The sequence below is a fragment of the Halichoerus grypus genome, chromosome 10 (assembly GCF_964656455.1).
Source record: "Halichoerus grypus chromosome 10, mHalGry1.hap1.1, whole genome shotgun sequence".
NCBI classification, from domain to species: domain Eukaryota; kingdom Metazoa; phylum Chordata; class Mammalia; order Carnivora; family Phocidae; genus Halichoerus; species Halichoerus grypus.
The window spans coordinates 13446471-13471205 of NC_135721.1; the positions used below are offsets into that span (position 1 = coordinate 13446471).

The 24735-nt window shown below is 41.9% G+C and overlaps 1 protein-coding gene across 9 annotated transcripts in view; it reads left to right on the plus strand.

Annotated features, from left to right (window-relative positions):
* Positions 1-24735, plus strand: part of KCNS3 (potassium voltage-gated channel modifier subfamily S member 3) — a 212774-nt gene that overhangs the window by 26434 nt on the left and 161605 nt on the right. For 5 of the 9 annotated variants that reach the window (XM_078055996.1, XM_036100122.2, XM_078055995.1 and 2 more), the window contains exon 3: positions 9145-11153. The exons of the other annotated variants lie outside the window; for them this stretch is intronic. In XM_078055996.1, coding sequence (XP_077912122.1) covers positions 9204-10679 — 1476 coding nt within the window. In that variant the 5' untranslated portion in view covers positions 9145-9203 and the 3' untranslated portion in view covers positions 10680-11153. Of the gene's footprint in view, positions 1-9144; positions 11154-24735 lie in introns of those variants that run through there. 9 annotated transcript variants of the gene reach the window in all.

Consider the following 24735-nt stretch of genomic DNA (forward strand, 5'->3'; position numbering starts at 1 on the left):
AACCCATCACCCAGCTGCAACAATGATCAATTCATGGCCATATCTTGTATGAGCAAGATACACCTCTCCCACCTCCCCCAACCCTCCACTTCCCAGCTCTGTTACCCGTCCCCCCAGGGATTATTTTGAAATGAATCCCAAATGTGGTATAATTTTATATTTTAGTATACATCTTCAAAAGATAAGGGTTCTTTTAAAAAGTGTAATTCCAATACCATCAGCACATTGAAGCCTTAACAATAATTCTTTTATATTATCAAGTATCTCGTTGATAACTCAAACATCCCTGTTTTTCAGGTATATATTTTTTTAAGCATTTGGCTAGTTAAAATCAGGATTCATACAAAGCCCACACATTGGATCTATTTGATACATCGCTTATCTGGTCTGTGCTGTCTGTCCAGTACAGTTTCCCACAGATTTTGCTGTGTCATGTTACTTTGTCATGTTACTTTGAAATCTCGATCTGATTTCAAATGGCAGATCTAGACTCTCAATAAAATCCAGGACTGATTGTTGGTTGTTGTTGAAATACTGCAGAACTGTGTATATACTTCCATCAAGAGGCACCCTGTGTCTTGTTTCTTTCTGTTACTTCAGGCTCGGGTATTGTTATTCTGATGTAGCTGCATAAAGTGCCCCATCAGCTTTTTATTTGGGTTTTAGCAGCCTAGATCCATTATTCCATGATGACTTGCAAAACTGGGAGATTTTATTTTATTTTATTTTTTTTTATTTTTTATTTATTTTTATTTTTTTATTGTTATGTTAATCCCCATACATTACATCATTAGTTTTAGATACAGTGTTCCATGATTCATTGTTTGTGCATAACACCCAGTGCTCCATGCAGAACGTGCCCTCTAAATTGGGAGATTTTAATTCTATCATTCCTTCTTCGGTAGCTGGGATCCTTTTTTAAATAACAGTTTTATTGAGATATACTTCACTTATGGTAAAATTTACCTTTCTAAAATGCATAATTTGGTGGTTCTTAGTATATTCTAAGGTTATACAGCTATCTAATTCCAGAACATTCTTATGACCCCCGAAAGAAATACATACCTACTGTCAGTCACTCCCTATTCTCTCTTCCTCCCAGCCCCTAGCAACCACCAATCTACTTTCTGTCTCTATGGGTTTGCCTATTCTGGATGTTTCATATAAACGGAATCATACAATATGTGGCCTTTTTTGGTCTAGCTTCTTTCATTAGAATAATGTTTTCCAAGTTCATCCATGTTGTAGTATCAGTACTTCATTCCTTTCTGTGGCCAGGTAAGATTCCATCAAATGGATACACCATTTTGTTTATCCATTCCTCAATTAATGGACATGGATATTTGGGTTGTTTTCCCTCTTTGACTATTATGAATAATGCTGCTATGAACATTAATGTGTATGTTTTGTTTGAACATATATTTTCAGTTCTCTTGGAAATATACTTCTAAGTGGAATTGTTGGATCATATACTTCTAAGTGGAATTGTTGGATCATATGTTTAACTTTTCCAGAAATGGGCTAAATTGTTTTCCAGCATGGTTGCACCATTTTACATTACCCCTGGTAATGCATGAGGTTTCCAATTTCTGCATATCCTCACAAACACTTGCATTATAGTAAAATGCTTATATTATTATTACTTTTTGATTTTAGCCATCCTACTAGTGTGGTTTATCTCGTGTTTTTGATTGTCATTTTCCCTAATGACAAATGATGTTCCATCTCTTCATGGACTTTTTGGCCATTTGTATGTCATTAGAGAGATGTCTGTTGAAACCCTTTGCCCATTTTTAAGTAAGTTATTTGTCTTTTTATTGTTGAGCTGTAAGAGTTCTTTATTCTGGATACTAGATCATTATCAGATAAATGATTTGCAAATGTTTTCTCCCATCATGTGGGTTTCTCCCATCATGTCCCACATGATGGGACAACAAGGATACTTGTCCTTTGACCTGATAATGTTCTTTGAAGCAAAAATTTTTAATTTTGATGAAGTCAGTTTATCTATTTTTCCTTTTATTGTATTGTGATTTTGGTGCATATCTAAGAAGTCATTTTAATCCAAGGTCACAAAAATTTATGCCTGTGTTTTCTTATGCATGTTTTATAGTTTTGGCACCTCTATTTAGGTCTCTGATTCACTGATAAATTAATTTTTGTATATGATATGAGATGGGCATCCAATTTTATTCTTTTGCATGTGGCTATCCAAGTTTCCCAATACCCTTTATCGGAAAGATTGTTCTTTCCCTATTGAATTGTCTTGACGTCCTTGTTGAAAATCAGTTGACCATAGATATGGACTTATTTCTGTATTCTTAATTCTGTTCCCTTGACCTGTCTATCCTACACCAACCCTATCCTGTCTTGATTACTGTAGCTTTGTAGCAAGTTTTGAAATCATGAAGTATGAGTCTTCTGACTTTGTTCTTTTTCAAGATTGTTTGGCTATTCTGGGTCTCTTGCACTTCCGTATGAATTTTAGAATCAGCTTGTCAATTTCTGAAAAGAAAAAGGCAGCTAATATTTGGATAGGAATTATGTTGAATCTATAGATTAATTTGGGGAGTCCTGCTATTTGGGGTTGTGTTTACATTTACTTATGTCTTCTTTAATTTCTTTCAACAGTATTTTGTAGTTTTGGCACAAATTTGTACCACTTTTGTTAAATTTATTTTTAAATATTAATTTTTGTTGCTATTGTAAATGGAATTGTTTTTTAAATTTCATATTTCTGTTTTCTCATGGCTAATGTATAGAAATATAATTGATTTTTGTATATTGATTTCATATTCTGCAACAATGCTGAATTTATTTATTAGTTCTAATAATTTTTGTGTGTGTATGCATTCCATAGGATTTTCTATATATGTGATCATGCCATCTGCAAATAGAGATACTATTTTTGGGCTCAGTTGCTGGGTACATCTGTATTTATAATTTTTATGTTTACTTGACTGATGGACTGTTTTATTTTTATATGGTATGGTATCAGTATGCCACTCCTGCTCTCTGATTACTATTTTCATGCTTTTACTTTCAAACTGTTTGTGTTTTTAAATCTAAATATATATTTTCTAGTGTACCATTTTAGTTGTTTCTGTTACTATTATTTTTGAGTTATTGGAATATTTTTATAAAGAAAAATTTTGCTCTTTAACTACTATATAGTTCTCCTAAGGTATAATTCATGCAGGAAAACATAGGATAAATGTTTGATTTTCTTTTTTTTTCTCCTCACATTCCAGAATAATGAACTGATACTCTAATACCCTCCAAAGGTGACCAATGTATTTCTTTCTTCCTTTCTTAAAAAATATTATTATGAACTCAGGGATTTTAATATGTTCAACAGAGGTCAATCTATTGGGAGATTTTTTTTTTTTTTTTGATGCACAGATTTACTATCTTTGACCAGTGGGAGTCTCCTTAAGTTGGCCCTGAGTCCTTTTGACTCTACCCCTGTCCTTGTTGATAGCTTCCTTGCTTTCTAATATAACAAGATAGTCCAGACTTATCTTGGGTATTTCTTCTTTTTAAATTTAAATTTAATTAGCCAACATATAGTACATCATTAGTTTCAGATGTAGAGTTCAGTAATTCATCAGTTGCATATGCTGAATGCTCATTACATCATGTGCCCTCCTTAATGCCCATCACCCAGTTACCCCATCCACCCATCCACTTCCCCTCCAGCAATCCTCAGGTTGTTTCCTATAGTTAAGAGTCTCTCATGGTTTGTCTCCCTCTCTGATTTCTTCCTATTCAGTTTTCCCTCCCTTCCCCTATGATCCTTTGCACCATTTCTTATACTCCACATATGAGCAAAACCACATGATAATTGTCTTTCTCTGATTGACTTATTTTGCTCAGCATAATACCCTCCAGTTCCATCCATGTTGTAAGATTTCATCCATTTTGATGGCTGAGTAATATTCCTTTGTAGTTATATATACCACATCTTCTTTATCCATTCATCTGTCGATGGACATCTGGGCTCTTTCCATAGTTTGGCTATTGTGGACATTGCTGCTATAAACATTGGGGTGCAGATGGCCCTTTGGATCACTACATTTGTATCTTTGGGGTAAATACCTAGTAGTGCAGTTGCTGGGTCCAAGGGTAGCTCTGTTTTTAACTTCTGAGGAACCTCCCTACTGTTTTCCAGAGTGGCTGTACCAGCTTGCATTTATCTTGGGTATTTCTTACCCCAGGCCCAGGATTGGCTATTTCTCCAAGGAGCCCTTGTTTTTTTAGTGAGAAATTATATTTTGATGCCTTAATCTGCACAAACTTGAGATGTTCATTGCTCTTGACTTGGTGTCTTCAGTTGGGTTCCCAGGGAAATAGACTGAGACAGAGTTTTATGTGCAGGAAGTTTGTTGGGAGGTGCCCTTGGGACCAATACCAGTGGGAAGTGAAGGAAGTAGGATTGGGCAAGGAGAAGAGTTGAACTGTGATGAGGCTGGAACAGAAATCTTAGCTGATCCTATGGGAACTCTGGAGCCTACCTTGAGAAAAAGGTGCTGGGTCTTTATAGCCCCCTCAGACATAAGTCATTGGATGTGAACTGGCCTGGGGAAGGAGTGTGACCTTAGGCAAGACAGCTGTCTTTGAATGAGGGTGATTCCCAAAGAGGGACTTAACTGAGAGCCCTTAGCTATTAACACTTCCAGCAGGTGTGAGAATGAGTGGCTCAGTTTGAGAGGGGAGATATAAGTGACACTTCTTAACATCCATTAGAGTTGGTCATTTTGTTGTAGGCTTTTTCAGTGGAAATAAAATTTTCTTTTAGGAAAAGTTAAATTATCAGTTCATAATGCTATTTCCAATTCAAATTTAGGATCATTGGGCTTCTATTTAATTTCTTTGATTTTTACATTTGTATTTTATTTTGCACTCAAAATCTTGGGGGTTCTTCATGACATTAATATAATCATTTATTTGCTTTACCCTATGTGTGTGTGCATAAACGTTTCAGAGTAATTATACCAATATGAATACTAAAAATATTTTTAAGATGTTTAGAGTTTATTTGTCCTAGGGTGTATACCACTTTGGATGTACAAATTATTAAAATTAAATTAAATTTAAAAAATCTGGAAATAATTTCTCTCTCTGAGGTTAATGACCGATTTGATACACAGTAAAGTTAAATTTTTAGGGATTGTCCTTTTCTTTTTTATTTAATTTTGTTTCATAATTGTGTAATTCTCTAAGTGTGTGTGTGTACATATGTATAGGTATATGCATGTATGCATATGTATATATATACACACATATTTTCCCTCTACTTAAGTAACATATCCTAGAAATCACTCCATTGCATATATAGAGAGATAGACCGTAGTTTATTTGGCCAGTCTTTTATTGATGGCTATTTGGATTGTTTCCAGTTATGCAGGTGTTATCAATTTTTTGTCTCTCTTTAGGAGAGATTTCTAGAAGAGAGATTGCTGGGGCAAAGGGTAAATGCTTATACAGTTTTGCCACATCTTGTCAAATTCTCCTCTAAAAGGGTTCTTCTTCATTTTGCATCCCCCCCGCCCCTGCTTCCCCACAGACTCATTAATAGAGTATGCAGTCCAATTTTTGGATTACAGATCACATGAATATGCATAAAGAAAATGCTTTAAAGTATTTAAAGTTTAGGGGCGCCTGGGTGGCTCAGTTAGTTAAGCGACTGCCTTCGGCTCAGGCCATGATCCCAGGGTCCTGGGATCGAGTCCCACATTGGGCTCCCTGCTCAGCAGGGAGTCTGCTTCTCCCTCTTGCCCTCCCCCCCTCTCATGCTCTCTCTCTATCTCATTCTCTCTCTCAAATAAATAAATAAAATCTTAATAAAAAAAAAAAAAAAAAAGTATTTAAAGTTTATTTATGTATTTATAAATACACATATAAATGTGTACATGTTTACACATATAAATAAATGCATATATTTACATATATAAATGAATCACAAATGTGTAATTCATATAAATCATAAATATACAGCGATATGTATAAATATACCTTTGATCTCATAAATGTTTTCTGGATAGGAGTAAATGAATAAGAATCTTGGAAATAATGATGCTCAATATCTGCCTGTCTTTATGTCACTTTGGATGTGTGAGGCAGCGTGCTGTAGAAAGCTCTGGAATCGGTAGAGCTTGCACCTCCGTTCTAACCCTTAATAGCTGCGCGATGCCCACTCATCTCCTCTGATCCTGCCTGCTCATTGGCAAAATCCCAGGGTGATAGTGAGGGACAAATGACAGAAGCAATGTTTGTAATTGGCAAGGGACTGTCTGCATGCCAGGGAACATTCCTACAGAAGATAAAGGTGGGAGCTCCTTCTTCCCTGCCCCCTGTTGGCTGTTGGGGGATGGACACAGGCAAGGAAACCAAACCTCCTTCTCTGGCCACCAAGCCTTGGAAAATCTCAGCTTGTGCTCTGAGCTCAAGCATTTGATCTGATCCAGAGATGCTTTCCTTTTTCTCTCTGCTGAAGTCCCCACAACAAGGAGCCCTTTATTTTATGATGTGTATTGTTTTTATGATGAGACTTTGTGGCACGAATGGGCTTCATAATGGGCTTCACTGGTACGGAGTGATTACAAAGCAAGGAGGACTGAGTGGGAAGACTGACATTAAGGGTGATAACAGTGTTCTTTAGAAAAGTGACTGCAGAATGATCGGGAAATGGATTACACACCCACTGATGATGAGACCGGCTTCTGCAGGTGTGTCATGAAGGCAGACATTGGTGTTCTATCACTGTGGCTTTCCAGAATAGCCAAGGAGATGAAAAATAAGGCACCAGAAGAAAATGTCCATTAATTTCTTAATGCCAGATTAGCTAAAACTAGCTCCTTGGAATGTTTTACTATTATACTTGCCATGAGCACAAGCCTGCTTTCAGAGATCTGAAGTTCCATAAATATTTGGACCAAGCCATGAGCTCTGATTTAGGCCCGACAAAGAAGATATCTAGCTAAAAATAGAAAGCAGAGGCAGAAAAAAAAAAAAAAAAAAACCCAAGTATTTTGAAGAGGTCAGCAAATCTATTAACTGGTATGTCAAGCTATGCTACGGTCTCTGGTTTCATGGGAACACGCTCATGGGAACACGTTCAGTTAGTGTCTCGAGCGCAAATGCCCATGCCTGCTTTATGACTGGAGGCTTCCTCCTGGGGTGGGTGGCAGGGGGCTGGACTTGGAGGCTGTGTCCTCTGGTGCCTTCCTCAGGGGAGGAATCTCTTGTCTCACGGACAGCCTTGGCTTTTCATAAGCATAAGGAGCAAAAAAATCCCTTCCTGACCTTTTTGCTTCCTCTAATTGTGTCCCCATTATCAGCCACTTACGCAGAGTAGAAAACACATCCTCTTTTCACTTTTCCACTTCCCTGTCCTTTTTTTTTCCAATCACCAAGTACTGCTGATGCAGCATTATAAACTTTTCTTGATTTCTGTCCCTTCCTTTTTACACACACCACTGCTGTATGAGTTGGGGGCCTCTCCGTTCCTCTCACCTGTTCTTTTGCAGCCCTGTCTCCTTGACCCTGGCCTTTGCCCCCCAGCAAACTCCCACCCTGCTGTCAGTGGGGTCTTTCTAGGTCACAGTCACAAAGACAACTGTGTCCAATCACTGATTAAGACCATTTAGTGGTCTTGCCTACAGGTAAAGTCCAGACTCTGTAGGCTGCTATACAAGATTCTTCCCAATCTGGCTTCTGCCCACCCTCTGATGCCCACCGTTGGGAATGCCCTTTCCCCTTGTTTGGTCAACTCTGCTTAAACCTTTAACATATGAGTCAGATAGAACCAATGACAGGGGTCATTGCTCTTTTCAGTAATGCCAAAGATGCTTGACTCATTTCTGCTATAGCACTTCCCACATTGGATTATTGGGTTATAATAAGGGAGAAAGTTGGAGAGAGGGTGTATGTAGTGGAAGTATCATGGCTAATCCAACCCAGGTTTAAATCTTGGCTCTACCATTTACCTATCCTGTGATCTTTGATTCAGCCTCTCTGGGTATCCATTTTTCTGTACACCTTCTGTAAAGTGGAAGGAATTGGAAGGAATAAATGATGTCATGTCTACAAAGCATCTAATAGTATCCTGTGGGAACTTAGTATTTGACAATCTCCTACCTTTCTTTTATCTACACCATTTACTCTGAGGGAGCACCATTGTATTGGGTGATGGTCAAAATCTATTACTTTCTCTTTGAGAAATAGATCCGGTGCATCCTAGTTAGTGTCACATCCAGAAACAGGAAGCATGTGCTGGACCAATATAGACTTGGTATCTGTGGAGCAACTGGGAGTGTGTGGGGGACAGTCTGTGAGGAGAAGGAGCAGGTGGAAGAGAAGCACGTTTGTGTCAGGAAACTGATGGTGCAATTAACTTACAGAGGTTTTCCCAAGTCACTTTCTTCCCTGCGGATGTACCTGAAACAGCATCCCATTAAGTGTAACTATATCTTTAAGATGTAGGGTACTTAAGGACAGGGGGATAATTATATCCTCTTCATTGTCCACATCCAAACTAGGGATAGGGCTTTCTCTTAAAAGAGTGAAACATGGAAGCACAAGGGGAAAGCTACATCTTTTGTAAGAGCTGAGCCGAGCCCCTGGTCATGTGTGGGTGGGGGGTGAGGGTCAGAGCAGAAGGGAGGGCTGTTTGTGAGGGTGCATGACTGGGCCCTGGGTACAGGGAGAGGTGAGCTACAAGCCAGGCAGCAACCAGCCTATCACGTCTGAACCGAGCATTCCCATATGCGGGAGCCCTGTGGTTGAGACTGGACTGGAGAGGCTTCTATTGCGTAAGTGATCCATGCATTGTTTCTTTGGGGAGGGGGGGTGGGAGGTAACTTTTGTATGCTTAGAAAATAAAGAAATAGGAATTAAGGTTTATGAAAAGGATATGGCAGTCTTCTTTTTCCTAAAAAATGGATCTATCAACCCCAGCTTTTGCCAAACAACCTGTTTTGTGTTGATTTTCTTCCAGTTCAAATGCGGAATGCGGTATATTCCTTTTTATTCCATTTCCTGCTTTGCTCTTCATGTAGCCCATCATCCTGGAAAGGGCAGGTTAAAAATAAGCTTGGCAAAGCACGACGGGACAGTGCTAATGCCGTCTTGTGCTCCTTCCAGGTGCAGCGTGAACTTCCTCATCTCCCTTCCCATCCAGCTCCTGGCCTCCTGTGTCCATCATGGTGTTTGGTGAGTTTTTCCATCGCCCTGGACCAGACGAGGAACTTGTCAACTTGAACGTGGGGGGCTTTAAGCAGTCCGTCGACCAAAGCACCCTCCTGCGGTTTCCTCACACCAGACTTGGAAAGCTGCTCACCTGTCACTCGGAAGAGGCCATTCTAGAGCTGTGTGATGACTATAGCGTGGCCGATAAGGAGTACTATTTCGATCGGAACCCGTCCTTGTTCAGATATGTTTTGAATTTTTATTATACGGGGAAGCTGCACGTCATGGAGGAGCTGTGCGTGTTCTCATTCTGCCAGGAGATCGAGTACTGGGGCATCAACGAGCTCTTCCTCGATTCCTGCTGCAGTAATCGCTACCAGGAGCGCAAGGAGGAAAACCATGAGAAGGACTGGGACCAGAAGAGCAACGACGTGAGTACCGACTCCTCCTTTGAGGAGTCGTCTCTGTTTGAGAAGGAGCTGGAGAAGTTTGACAAGCTGCGATTTGGTCAGCTCCGGAAGAAGATCTGGATTCGAATGGAAAACCCGGCCCACTGCCTGTCTGCCAAGCTCATTGCCATCTCCTCCTTGAGTGTGGTGCTGGCCTCCATTGTGGCCATGTGTGTCCATAGCATGTCGGAGTTCCAGAACGAGGACGGGGAGGTGGATGACCCTGTGCTGGAAGGCGTGGAGATCGCATGCATCGTGTGGTTCACTGGCGAGCTGGCCATCCGGCTGGTGGCTGCTCCCTGTCAAAAGAAATTCTGGAAGAACCCTCTGAACATAATTGACTTCGTCTCCATTATCCCCTTCTATGCCACCTTGGCTGTGGACACCAAGGAGGAAGAGAGCGAGGACATTGAGAACATGGGCAAGGTGGTCCAGATCCTCAGGCTTATGAGGATTTTCCGAATTCTCAAGCTTGCCCGGCACTCAGTAGGACTTCGGTCTCTAGGTGCCACACTGAGACACAGCTACCATGAAGTTGGGCTGCTTCTTCTCTTTCTCTCTGTGGGCATTTCCATCTTTTCCGTGCTTATCTACTCTGTGGAGAAAGATGAGCACACGTCCAGCCTCACCAGCATCCCCATCTGCTGGTGGTGGGCCACCATCAGCATGACTACTGTGGGCTACGGAGACACCCACCCAGTCACCTTGGCCGGGAAGCTTATCGCCAGCACGTGCATCATCTGTGGGATCTTGGTGGTGGCCCTTCCTATCACCATTATCTTCAACAAGTTTTCCAAGTACTACCAGAAGCAGAAGGACATTGACGTGGACCAGTGCAGTGAGGACCCACCAGAGAAGTGTCATGAGCTCCCTTACTTTAACATTAGGGATATTTACGCACAGCGGATGCACGCCTTCATTACCAGTCTATCTTCTGTGGGAATTGTGGTGAGCGATCCCGATTCCACAGATGCTTCAAGCATCGAAGACAACGAGGATGTTTATAATACCGCATCCTTGGAGAATTGCACAGCGAAATGAGCAGGGACATTTGTGCCTGTATCTTGTGTCCCTTCCTGATGTTAGGTTAACACAGCTTTATAAACCTCAATGGGTTCGTTAAAATCATTTAATTCTCAGGGTGTACCTTTCAGCCATAGTTGGACATTCATTGCTCCAAAATGATAGAATCTTCTTTATTTTTCTCAGTGAAGTGAATTAAATGCCTTGTTCTGAAATTTATTTTTTACAAGAGAGAGTTGTGATATGATTTTGGAAAAAAGGTAAATGGTATCGGGTGGGATTTATTGCTACGGCTTATGTATCATTCTGTGTTTGTCATCTACTCACATTGAGCTAACTGTAAATTACTGACAAGTAGAATCAGAGGCCCAGCTGACTGAAGACTACATGCATGTAAGATCCACAAAATGAGACAATGCATGTGAATCCATGTTTGTGTTCTAGACATGGAAATTAGGAGCCTAATAAACTTGCCTAATTCAGTACGGAGAATGTCTTGGTTGTATGTTTTTCTGTCGAGTAAGTCCATGTCAGTATGTTCAAAATCGGTTTGGAAGGGCAATGCTCTTTTTGGAGTATCAAGAGTCCTTGCAGTTTGTTTCTGAATTTTGGGTAAACATCAACAACAGGCTAGTTCTTTTGTTCAGGAGACTGGTGGTAGTTGGCAGGGAGAAGGATCATGTCCGGGGTCAACTGATTAAACGTGTGCACTTTCAGGACATACTCAAGTTAGCATATACGCACGAAGCATGTGCCCTCACAGATATCCTCCCAGTCTATATTTTGTATTTTATAATTTCTCTTGCTGAGATAAAACCTCATCACCTGAAAATTATGCAGAGCAGAGTAAAGCCCCACATTCACAGGCAGAGACACATTCCGTGAGTGGAAGAAAGGAGAAATGTTGTACAAACACACAGATGTGATTCATTATGGCCGGAGGCATGGAACTTTAATCACTGGAAAGAGCGATGCCAGCAACCATTTTAAAGTCGCCTTCGAGACAGTAATGTCTGCCTCTTCTATAAAGGAGACCCCGCACAATGAAGGAAGACATACATACTCATTTCCAGAGCAGTGACAGAGCAATTCCAGCCCAGGTGGAGAGACTTTAGCTAAAGTCTTAATCTTGGAGACGTATGGTGACCCTAACTCCTGCTGTCAGACTGAGTTCTTTCCCTGAGATCTTTTTGAAAGGAAAAGCTGCATGGATTTATTATACAACTTCCTATGTTTGCAGATGCATTTCATTGAAAGAAGGACGTCGCCTGTAGGTTATCTGATGAAGAGAACTCTGATTCATCTCTCAACGTTTCCGTGCCTTCTGAGACGGATATAACTGTGAACAGGGTTTATAGTCACTTTTAAATCTGGAGGTTTATTCATGCATGTGTGTCATCCCCTGCCCATTTGAAAAAGCTTTCTTTTCCCCAAAATGCCTTTTTGATGGTGGCATAATTATAGTTTTGAAGCATAGCGATAGGATTTGGGATCTGGTTTTTATTAAAGATTTCCCAATTAGTAGTGCAGTAGCTGAAGCCTGCTTCTATAGTAATAGTAATAGTAACAGTAACAGTAACAGTAACAGTACCAGCAATGATATTGATAATGGTAATAGTAAGAAAAGCAACAGCAATGATAATAATCAGCTGCTCTGTAAGTGCACGACCTATATAATCTCACCGATTGCTTACAACATCGCTGTGAGCAAGGGTTTATTCCTGTCCACGCTTTAAGACAAGGAAACTGAGGTTCGCAAGGAAAGCGCCAGTGCACACAGTGAATAATGGACTTGGGCTGAGAACCCTGGGATCGAGATTCCAGAACCCGTGCTTTGAACACGGCATCACACTGCCTCCCACTCTGCTGCGTTGGGGAGTAGATTTAAGGACACATCAGGAAAGAGTTCATCAGGAGAGGCAAAGAGCAACAAATTCTGTTGGACTTTGATTTTTCCAGTATGTGAGTTGAATGGGGAAAATGCTGTGTATGTACCTGTCCTTCCCTGACCCGCAAAGCAGGCACGTTCGTTGACAAACCGAGTTTTCTAGAATGCCCCCGAAGCTGGAGCAGACTGTGAGGGTGCTTCCTTGAGCCTGAGTGGCAGGTGCAGTGGGCAGCCTGGGGTTGTACAGTTCAGGAATGTCTCTCAGCTGCTGGGTACTGAAGGAGAGCTAGAGTCCTACATCCTTTCACCTGAGCTTTTACGGTTGGAGCAGAACAGCAACTGTGTTTCTGCCTCTAGCCACACAGGTCACCTGTTGTTCATCCCGTGTGGTAAGATGGCGGGCTTCTTGTTACCTGCGGGTTGAGTCAGAGGCTAAAGGCCCATGGCACAGGGGGTCTGGCAGAGGAGTGGGGAATGAGGGGCCGAGGAGGAAGCCAGCCAACCCGAACTACCTCTGGCCTTGCCTATTGCTGTGTGAGCAGTCCCGGGCATTGGGGTTCATTTGAGCGGGATCAGGCCACTTTGGGAGAGTTCTGTCTTTTAATTCTTTCAGATTCCTTGTCCCTACCCTGTGACCTTTTCTTCCATGTCCTTGGATTTGTGTTAGCATCTTCAGCGCAGTTCTATGGTGGTTTGGAAGGTCAGTGACTCACCCAAGGACCTACACCACCAGGCGTGATTTCCTCCCTCCCAGTCCTCCTCTGCTGGAGATTGTCTCAGCTTGCTTGTGTTTCTACTCTCCATTTCCCCCATGCTTACTGGGGTGTGTGCTCAGGGAAGGCACTGGGAATGACAGGTTGACACATGGTCTTTGCTTTCAGGGAGACTTTAGGCTAACAGGAGATAAATTAGTCAGCTGACATGTATGTGTATGTGTGTGAGAGAAGGAGGGCATCCTGGAGGAGGTGACGCCTGAGCTATTTGGGAACTTTAGTTCTGAGATCCTGGTGAGTTTGGTTCAGTTTTAGGGAGAAAACTTTCACTGCCACTGGATGGGTCCCAGCTGCAGACACTGCTCATCTCTGCCTTTGGGGTTTCTCTTTCCCCTCTCCGCCAACCACCACCCTTCTTTAGTTAAAGGATCTTCCATCTTTAGATGTGATTATCCCATTTTTTTCCCCTGTGGAGGTTCAACTATGCCCATATTAGTCACAGTTGCTTTTTATATGCCTGCGCTCATCCCCATGTGTTGATTTTATATTTAACTTAGAATTTGGGGGGCAATTGTTATTGTCCCCATCTAGAGGGTCATGATGGGCCATTGTCTTGGGGTTTCTGTGCTCTGAGACCGCTGTACTATTTTATGGAGTTGGTTAATATTATTGGAAAAGCTTTTTCTAACAGTCGGAAAGGGATGATTTACACCATACGAAATTGTCATTATTCCATCTTTTTTTTTTTTTTTTTGGTCTAGAATCATAGCAGCTTCAATATGATTCAGTATAATATTAAGGGTTTGCCTCATGTTAGCAAAAAGGTGTTTCTCAAGTTCTTAGGCAAACTTGTGACTGGTCCTATCTGTATGTCTACTTTAGGGAAGAAGTGGGCATCAGGGAGCCTGGGGATTGGGTATCAGCACCAGAGCTAACTAGCTGTGCATTTAGGAGGCCAGGCAGCCCTTCTCTGAACACCTTTTCTTAGGCTGGATTTAAGAATAATCACCAGAATCCTTTCTATCTGGGACATTTATGTAATTCACTTTCTTTCTGCAAATTGGTTAGTTCCCCTCTAACTTTGTTTACATTATAAATTCGCATAGCCAAAAAACAGATTTTAACCTGCCAATGAATTTTTCTTATTCTCTGTCAGTAGAGTGCTAACCAATGAGGTTTTATTGCTGTTGAGGACATGGGGAATTAATTAGCTTGCCTTAAAATTTAGGTTATTGAAAACATTTGCAGAGTCATTTCTTTCCCTTTGTCTGATGAGGAGGAGCAAAGCCCCTAGAATTGCTGGAGAGTGATGTGGGTAAAAGTTTTCTTTTCTTTTTTTTTTTTTTAAAGATTATTTATTTATTTATTTGACAGAGAGAGACACAGTGAGAGAGGGAACACAAGCAGGGGGAGTGGGAGAGGGAGAACAGGCTTCCAGCTGAGCGGGGAGCCCAACGTGGGGCTTGATCCCAGGACCCTGGGATCATGACCTGAGCCGAAGGCAGACGCTTAATGACTGAGCCACCCAGGCGCCCCTGGGGGTAAAAGTTTTCTTGAACATCAATAGATCCATAAAATTGATTTGCTTGAAAATCACTCGGTGGCTTAACCTTTGGTCATTTTTGGCATCTGCTCATTTGTCCTCAGGAAGAATGCCAAAGCATTTAGGAACACAGGACAGAGGAGGGGTGAGCTGAGCAAGAGTAGGTACGCAGGATGGCTAAGCACTTGCTTAAAGCCATGAATGCAACAGCTCAGAGGGACCTGGGAGGTCATGAGGAAGAGGAGTGACTCAGCCAAGGCATGCAGCTAGAGGCATTCATAGAGACCAAATCCAGACTGAAGCACACCACAGTGCATTCTGCCCTCCTTCCCTGCCTTCTTCCCTACCTACATTTTATTATGGAAAATTTCAAGCATGTATAAAAAGTTGCAAGCATAGCATCAATGTAACTACATGTGACGACCACCTGGCTTCAACATTATCAACTCATTAGAAACTCATTTCCTCTCTTCCTCAACTCACTTCCTCTCCTCTCTGGTTTGTTTTAAAACAAATGTCAGTCATATCCTCTAATCCGTAAGTATTGCATTAAGTATATTTAAAAAAAATAATCTTTTTCTAAATACAAAGGCAATGCCAATAAACTAAAAATTAACAATTTCTTTTAAGTTTTTTTTTTTTTTAAAGTAAGCCCTAGGCCCAACATGGGGCTCAAACTCACAACCCCGAGATCAAGAGTTGCATGCTCTACAGACTGAGGCAGCCAGGTGCCCCCAGCTTAATAATTTCTTAGTAGTATCAAATATCCGGTCTTTGAAGGTATTGCATAACCTCTACTCTCCAGTTACTTGGCATTTGTGAACACCTGGTTCAGGTAAAAGAATTCTACAAATTATGTGTTAAAGCATCACAGGGAAGTGGGAGCTCAAGAAGTAAGTGAAATGATTTCTGCTGAGACCCTTGAATTATCTGAGACAGATTACTATTTCCTCGGTTTTTAAAGATTTTATGTATTTATTTGATTGAGAGAGAGAGAGAGAGCATGGGAACAGGGGGAGGGGGAGAGGGAGAGGGAGAGAGAGAATCTCAAGCAGCCCCCAGAGTGAGGGCAGAGCCGGACATGGGGCTCGATCTCAGGACCCTGAGATCACAACTTGAGCCGAAACAAAGAATCAGACTCTTAACCAACTGAGTCACCCAGGCATCCCTTCCCTCAGTTTTTAAAGATCTCTGGAGGCTGAGAGAACACACCTTACAGCTTACATTTAACCTAAGTGCTGCCAACAGTGCTTAAAAGTTCATTTGTCCTTGTGTTACACTCACGGAAGGAGGAACCAACCGCTAACTGCCCCTTGAACAAAGAATGTCTGTGTTCTTCAAGCCAATCAGTTTCCATTCTGAACTCTCTTTTCCTGCTCTAAAGAATCCCAATTTTGAAACCTTTATTGACTTTTCTTGACCCCCAGGAAAGTAAGGAAAATATTTATTAGGTGTTACCCAATTTGACCAACATCCAAATGAGGTAGGTGTTTTAGCAGAAGTTTTAAAAAACTTCCTTGAGTATTAGTTTCCTACAGCTGCTGTGATATTATCACGGGCTTGGTGGCTTAAAACAACAGAAATTTATTGCCTCACAGTTCTGGAGGCCAGAGCTTGAACTGAGTCTTGGGGGCTAAAATGAGGTGCTGTCAGGGCTCTTTCCTTCCAAAGGCTCTGGGGCTGGAGTCCGTCCCATGCTTCGTCCAGCCTCTCACAGCTGCCTACATCATTCCTGTCTGCCCCCATGGTCACATCACCTTCTTCTCTTCTGTGTCACACTTCTCTCTGCCTCCCTTTAAGGCACTTGTGATTACATTTAGGATCCAGGGTAATCTCCCCATGTCAAGATCCCCAATTTTATCAAATCTACAAAGTCCCTTTTGCCATTCACAGGTTCCAGAGTTTAGGACCTAGATCTCTTCGGGGGTCCATATTCATCTTCCTCCACCAAGGTCACACAGCTACTAAGAAGCCTTGATTCTAATGGTGTGGTAATACAAATGCATTGTGTTGGTTGGGACAAAGGAAGAATGGATAAGAGCATGGGCTTTGGTGTCAGACAAACTTGAGTTCTAATCCTAGCTTTGTCTGTGGTCATAGACAAGCTCTTGAATCTCTCCGACCCTCAGTCTTCTCATCTGTATTTGGGGTTGATATAGACCTTCTCACAGGGATAGTAAGGATTAAATTGGGTCTCTCTAGGGGAGCCTGGGTGGCTCGGTTGGTTAAGCTTGATCTTAGCTCAGGTCATAATCTCAGGGTCCTGAGTTTAAGCCCCTCATTGGGCACCACGCTGGGCATGGAGCCTACTTAAAAAAAAATATATATATATATATTTTATATATATAATATATATATATATATATATATATAGGCTCTCTCTCTCTCTATATATATATAGGCTCTCTGTATAAAGTGTCTGGTACAGTGTCTGGCATACAGCATGGACTCCCTAATGGTCTTCTATATATCATTATAATGCAAGACTCCTTTTGGCTTATCTCAGGTTGCACCCATGTAGGACCAGGTATTTCTCTGTCTGATTATAGTACATTCATGAAATTAGACAGAATTTGGCAACTGTCAAGATATTTATAGGTGTCAGGAGAAAAGTAATTTATGAAGTAGTGTTGTGTGACAAGACATGAAGCTAATTTAAAATTAAGAACTATAAATCTAAAATAGAAGAATCACATTTAGTGTTGGAGCAACTTTTAAGTGGATTGTCAGGGTTTCCAGAAGATAGACAATGTGGCTGAGACATAATGAGTTTGAAGACAGGAAAGAGCCCAGGACCTGGAATCAAAATACCTTCGTTTGCATTCCAGATCTGTTTATGGCTCTCTGCACGGGCTTGGGGAAGCCATCTGACTTTTCTAAGCCTCAGGGTCTCCATGTATGGAAAAGTGACAACAAGATCACGGTTGTGAGGATGTAAAAATGCTTCACGTATGTTTTATAAACACTTCATAGTAAGGAGCTATCATGAGGCCCTCTTTCCTTGAGAGGAAAGACAAAGAGAAGAAGCAACAATCCTTGTGTTCTACGATGAATTTTACTGCATCATCAAAAAAAAAAAATCAATGAACAGAACATTTGGTTCCTGAAGCGCTGTGTAGCTTTATTTGAACACAGCTTTCTTCCTAAATGAATCCTGCCAAGTACCAACGTGAATATACATTTTATGGAAAAGTTCCATGGTGCTGTAAGGCCAGATGTACGAAGCACACACAGAGCTCCTTTTCCAGTAGCAATTATCGGATGAAATTGTGCCTTGTCTGCAGCAGGCAAACCGGATATATTCCCATTGGAGTAGGGAGCACGTGCTATGGTATTTATAAACTGCAAAAGATGTTAGTCGGCATGCACAGCACGTGCATTCATCCCTGTGCACTGGTGAGAAATAGCCACGTCGGTTCTGAACAGCTAATGAGGGATTCAGAAATTTTGTCAGCAAATCTGTTGCTGTGAGGGATTCTCTCCATAGATGGTGATGACTCCAGCACATGTGCTTCTAATCACACGCTGAAGAGAGGGCAAGGCTCTGGGTCAGATGCTTGGCTCATCCTTCCCTGGGCCAACCCCAGCAGATTCCAGAAGTGAGGGCAGGGTCATGATATCCAATCCATGGTGTCACAGGAAAGATGAGCTGTGGGAGGTCAGTTCTCACTTTCATGTCTTCCATGGCCTAGCAAGAGAAAGCTTTCAGAGCCGTCTCAGACACATCTCACCCCAGCTGCGGGGTGTTCTATGTAGGTCAGCCTTTTGAATCCTTTCTAGGCTCTCAAGGGGGTAGGCAGGCTTTGTTAGAGATGGAGGCAAGAATTGTGCATGTTTGCTATACCCTTTGCTTCTTGGCTAGACTGACGGCCTCGCCAGCCCATGGAAGTGAGCCACCAGCCCTCCGTGGCATTGGCAGCCAGGCAGGGACCCAGACCTTCTTTACTGCTCCCTTCCAGTTTCCAATGGATCTGGGTATGCTCTGGCTCCTGATTCTCAGCTTTCACTTTTGTTCGCCATCTGCCCTTGGGTCTTGGCAAATGATTTTTCTGTTGTTCACTCCTGTTTGCCCTCATACCCTCAGTCTATGTGTCTTCTCATTTCAGACCATTTTTAATGGCTGTCCCAGCCAGCCTCTTAGAGCAAGTCCAAACTCCAACCAGCTGGTTCAGCCCAACCTGCTGTAAGCCATGCAGGGAGACATCTGGATATTTCAGGCTGTTGGAGTCCATGGCTTCCGGTGACCAATGTAGGCCTGATCAGACTTCATTCCAGATTTCAGAGCAAGAGTTGTCAACCAGCTCTGGGAGCCCACGTCAAACCTAAGATATTGCATGATGTATAACAGGACTTTAAGGGGACCACTTTCTCTTGTGCATTCCAGGTTCCTCCAGTGGAACTGCCCTCTCTTCTGATCAGCTGGCCCTGTGGCTTTTGATGCTTGTGTATAAGGGACTTGGTGGACCTGTGTAGTTATTTGTGGCAGCTTCCCAGCCTGATAGGCAAGGATCCTTGAGCACTTATTCTTGGTGTTTGCCCTCTAGGACCCAGATTATTTATTATGATTTTGCTTGGTGTCCAATTTCATTTGTTCAACAAAAAGTTATTAAACAGTCCTCTTTGAGATATATATATATATGGGTGATATACAGATGAAAAGGACACAGCTCTCTTGCTCATGAGAAGCTCACGGGTGGTAGAATGGGCATCTGGGGCTGTGGTGCCCAAGACAGAGCAGGAAAAGAGCATAGGTTTTGGGGTACAGAGCTTGGTTCAGGGGCTGGCTTCGCCATTTACTTCTCTGTGATCATGGTCACGTTACTTAACCTCTCCGAAACCTCTGTTTTCTCAACTATTCAAAGGGGCCTAATACAGCAAAAAGGATTGAGATAATGCACATTAAGGACACATAGGAGGTGTTCAATAAACATTACTTTCCTTGTCTTTCCATTCCCTAATATGGCACGCTTGACTGAGGTTTTATTATAGAAGATGTACTGAAGCCTTGATAACTATATGGTGAATCTGAATAGTGTGGACAGTAAACCAGATGATTCAGACATGTAGTCTCCTTGCTCTCCACCTCATCCTTTGCCTGATAATAAACTCGTAATGGTTCATCGGCGTGGTATTAAATGCCAATGCTCCTCTGAGATCATGAGCAGCCTCTTCCATCCATGACTGATTACTGGTACAGACCTTTCCATTTTTCCATGATAATCATATGTATCATGAGGCAGGAGACACCTGAGCCTTGGGGGCTTCCTTAAGCAGCTACAGACTTGATGACATTCGTGAATCCGATATTGCCTGTCAAATAACAAGGGATTCTAAAAACAACTTGGGCCCAAAATAACCGCCTCATGAATGCAGTATTTGAGTGCTGACAGTCATCACCATGGTCCATAAAAGTTTTGGCAAGGGTTTCTATCCCTCACTGAGCATCAGAGTTCTATAATAGAGCTGTCCCAGTGTGTCCTTCATTTCTTTTTTCTTTTTAAAGATTTCATTTGTTTATTTATTTGAGAGAGAGAGAGACAGTGAGAGCAGGGGGAGGGGCAGAGGGAGAGGGAAAAGGAGAGAATCAAGCAGACTCCGTGCTGCGTGCGGAGCCTGATGCAGGGCTCCATCTCACGACCCTGAGATCATGACCTGAGCTGAAATCAAGAGTTGGATGCTAACGGACTGAACCACCCGGGCGCCTCTGTCCTTCATTTCTGATGGTTAAATGTTTTAGTCTATCTCAGGAAGTTGTCTGCAATCAGTGGATCTAATAAAGCTGGAGTTTTTAAAGTAATTTGGATGCATTGAAATATGCTGCTGTATTTGGAACAGCAGCGGTACACATGTGCTTCGCATTGGTGCTTTATATGAATTCACCCATTTAATCTTTGCAGCAACCCCATGAGGTAGGGTGCTGCCATCATCCTCATTTTATCATTGAGAAAACTGAAAAACGGGTTATCATACTTGCCCAAACTCACACAGCTAGTAATTAGGGAGCTAGGATTTGAATCCAGGGACCTGGTTTGACCTCAGAATTCATGTCCTCAATGTCTATAATATACTGGCTCCATACTAATTTAAGTCACATGACTAATGGTTATTTAGCAATTGAATTGACAACATTTTGATGATCTCAAGTGGCCGAGTCTTTAACATTTACAATACTATGACTTCCACATTTGAGTGCTGAGAATTGTTTGCTCCTTATTTTTTGACATTGCTGATAGTGTTGAGGCCCTGCTCTGTGATGAGGACTTTCTTGGGTATCTGGGAGAAGACTGGAGGATTGTTCGACATGATCACATTGAGAACTGTGAAGGGTCCGAAATTTACCCTGCTTGCACAGTAATAAGTTAGTTGGCCATGAATTCACGGATGCTGGCAGAGGATACACGATTCCTGGGCCAGAGACAAAGGGCAGTTCTTCAGTCACAGCAATGGAAATAACTAGACTGTCAGTATTTATACCTGCTCCCTCAGCCCATCTCCATAGGGCGATGCAAAGTGGGCCTGAAGGGAACATCTCAGCTAGGGGAACACTCATCTTTTAAAATGGGACGTAAGCATATCTGCCCTTCAACCTAGAGGGCAATATTACCTTGATTATACTGGACAGTAAGCAATTTGCCCTTTGTTCTGGAGGGCAATATCTGGAGACACTCTCTCTTCCAAGGCTGTTTACAAACATCCTTGAAAAAGTAAATCAGAATGCAGGCAATTCATGCGTCTCTTGTGTTTCTTCTCATCTTGTGAGCATGAACTATCTCCCAATAGGTCTCTGTACTCCCAAGAATCTAAAATTTCAATGTATGGTTATCAGTAACAGTCATGAAATCATATTAGACTAATATATGGGGTTTGCATAATTTGGACTGCAAATATAAAGGGCTTCTTGGAAGGAAAAGTCACTGTGAGCTAGGGTGGGTGTAGAAGTCTTTTTGGATCAGGAGAGATTTCACTAAGTCAGAAGATGATGGAGAGTGAAATAAAAGTGAACATTTTATGTTGTGTCACAGCTGAGGCTAGGTGCTCCATCATATAGAGCACTGGACTTGGAGTAAGTCTTGGGTTCTGATCATGGCTCTGTTGTTTTAGTCATGTGCACTAGGCAACCTCTCTGAACTGTCTGGTTATTGTTTATTGATTTTTCCTTTCCTTTTCTATAAGGAATGAATACTTACTACCTGCAGATGTAGAAATCAGAATTTTGGTCAATATCATAGTGAATAATGGAAAGGCTTTTGCTTATCTACACCCTTAAGAGAGAATTGAGAAAATGAGTTGGATTTTCTTTGTATTGAAGAAAATTGGTGATATGGCCACAATTTATCCAGATTCTTTGAATAATTGTTAATACGATTATCTTTAATCTGATTCTCCTATTTTTGCCACCAAGACACAGGGATATCACCTCCCTTCTCCTAGCTCACCCTGACTTTTCTCTCTCTGATGGTGTCACTATTGCTCTCAGTCCATCACTCATACCCATTGTCCAAGGGTGAAGTTCTGACTCTATAACTGTCCACATGACCTCGGAGAACTGGCTCCGTCTGCCACTTCTGCTTCACCTTCCCTTCCCTACCTCTTACACTCTACTAACTCTACTAACCAACCATACTAAAAGTGATGTTTATATACACACACACACATATACACACACTCACACAAAACACACACACACACATATGCAGTCCTGATTTTCTGTGTCTTGGCTTATACTCCTCCCTCTCTCTGGAAAGTTTTCTCTCCCACCCTCTCACTAGCTCACTCCTGTTTACCTTTTATGAATCAGCTCAAAATTACCTCTTGCTCCCTTACAAATAAAACAACTAAACTTAATGCTCCTAAATGGATTTCTTTCTCCCTCCCATCCAGCATCTATCATCTATCTGTCTTGTTGTATTTACTCCCATTGTATTATAAAAATGTGTAGGTAGGTGTGTCTTCCTCCATTAGACTGTGGACTTTTAAAGAGTGGCTAATAGGTCCTCAGTGGATATTTGTGCAATGAGTGAATGAAAACAATTGATTCTAGGAACAAAGGAATCTTTAGGTCCTCAGTGGATATTTGTTCAATTCGTGAATGAAAACAATTGATTCTAGGAACAAAGGAATCTTTGGATCTCTAAGTCAAGACCCTCATGGTGAGTACACAGCAGATCATGGCCTTGTAGTCTCTACTACAGGTGGGCTTGAATAGGAAGGCAGAGGGCAGGGCTGGCTTTGGGCATAGCCTGTCTTCTTCTCTAGCTCCTCCTTACCTTCTCACCCAGCACAATTCCCATCCCTACCATTTACCCCTTTCTCACAGGGGATTAGTCAAACCTAAAAATCAGGATTATAAGTAATTAGGGGGAACTAATCCCATTTAACCTAACCTCCTCTCCTTCCAAGGGCATTTTGGTTTTCAGAGAGGGCTCATAAAGATCCAGAGAACTTAGTATCTTCACACCACAGCTCCATCCCCCTCTGGTCTGTCCACAGGAATGAAAGTGGATTCTGCTTGCTGATACTCCCAGTCAGCTTTCAGGGTCACAATGAAGGAAAATGATCAATATATGCAAGCCTCAAGCCAGTTTTGAGAAAACAGGCATTACCAGGGAAGTCTATAAATAAGTTTCTTTTCCCATGGTAGGCTCAGTTTTCATGACTCTGAAGCCAAGGAGGACATAAGGTATGACTGCCACCCTCTTTGGAGGCATGAAGTTTGTGTGAGAGCTCTCTGGGCATTCATCATTTCTGTCTGTGAATTCTTAAGAGGTGTGCAATTCAGTGAATTGGTGGTTCTGAGCTGGGGAATGGCTTTGAGATGGACCCTAGAGCAGTGGAAAGTCATTTTCCCCATGCCTGTGTTCCAGGAGGGAGACTTTGAACATGGGGACCTCCCTGGAGAAGTCAGGGCAACTGGTTACAATTGTTGTGACATTCCAGCACTTTCCACTATTTGGTGTTCTATAGAGTGTCTGTGTGCACCCATGTACACATTTTGCACGTTGGAGGAAAAAACCAAAACTTGGTGGTTGAGGGTGTTGTTGGGTGTGGGTGTCTGGTAATCTTGGATTCAGATCACTTACTAGCTGAGTGACCCATGCAACTACTTCCATCTTCTGTTTCTCCATTGGTCACGTGGGGATGATGAAATCCATCCAATTTTGTTATCGGGAGGGTTACACAAAACGAAAATCACTTGACACAATACGTAGTAAATAGCAGGTGCTCTATAAATGGTATCTATTGTTAACATAGAAACAGGCTGTATTTATTTATTTGTTGTTTACTTATTTAATGACATTCCACCTTATCCCCCCCCAAATTGGGGTAGCATACAGAGAACATGCTCCAACCCCAGCTACCGACTTTGATCAGAACTCCATGCAATAGAGATGAGAGAAACAAGAAGATAAGAATGAATGGGATGAAGAAAAGTTGGTGACTGTAAAATCATTTGGAAAACATGCAGAGTTACAGACTTAAAAATATATACTATTTAATCATTTGTACTCTGACTTGTTAGTGGAGGGTTTTAAAGTAGTTTACAAAGATACGTCAGGACAGAATGAAAATAACTGTGGTATATGCATGCATGCCCTGACTGTGTCCTCAAAGGACTTTAACTTATAAGCTTAAGCAAATGCCAGGAAATTAATAATAATGAGAAAGAACAAAAAGGAGTTAGCAGAAGAAAAATTGAATAGAGTCGAGATGCTAAGTGTGCGGTTTCTGTGCGCAGCGAGTGGCCCCTGGAATCTGTCCTGACCCTTTATCTCACATGCATGAATGCCGATGAGGGCAAGCTCGAGACCTTGAATGTGGTTTTCTGTAGTCATCTGGCTTTCCATGCTTTGCTCGCAGTTGGCTCCTCTTCGGCTTCTGCCCCCAGCTCTCGACTTAGATTTCCCTGCGGTCCTGCTCCTGCCTTCTGGC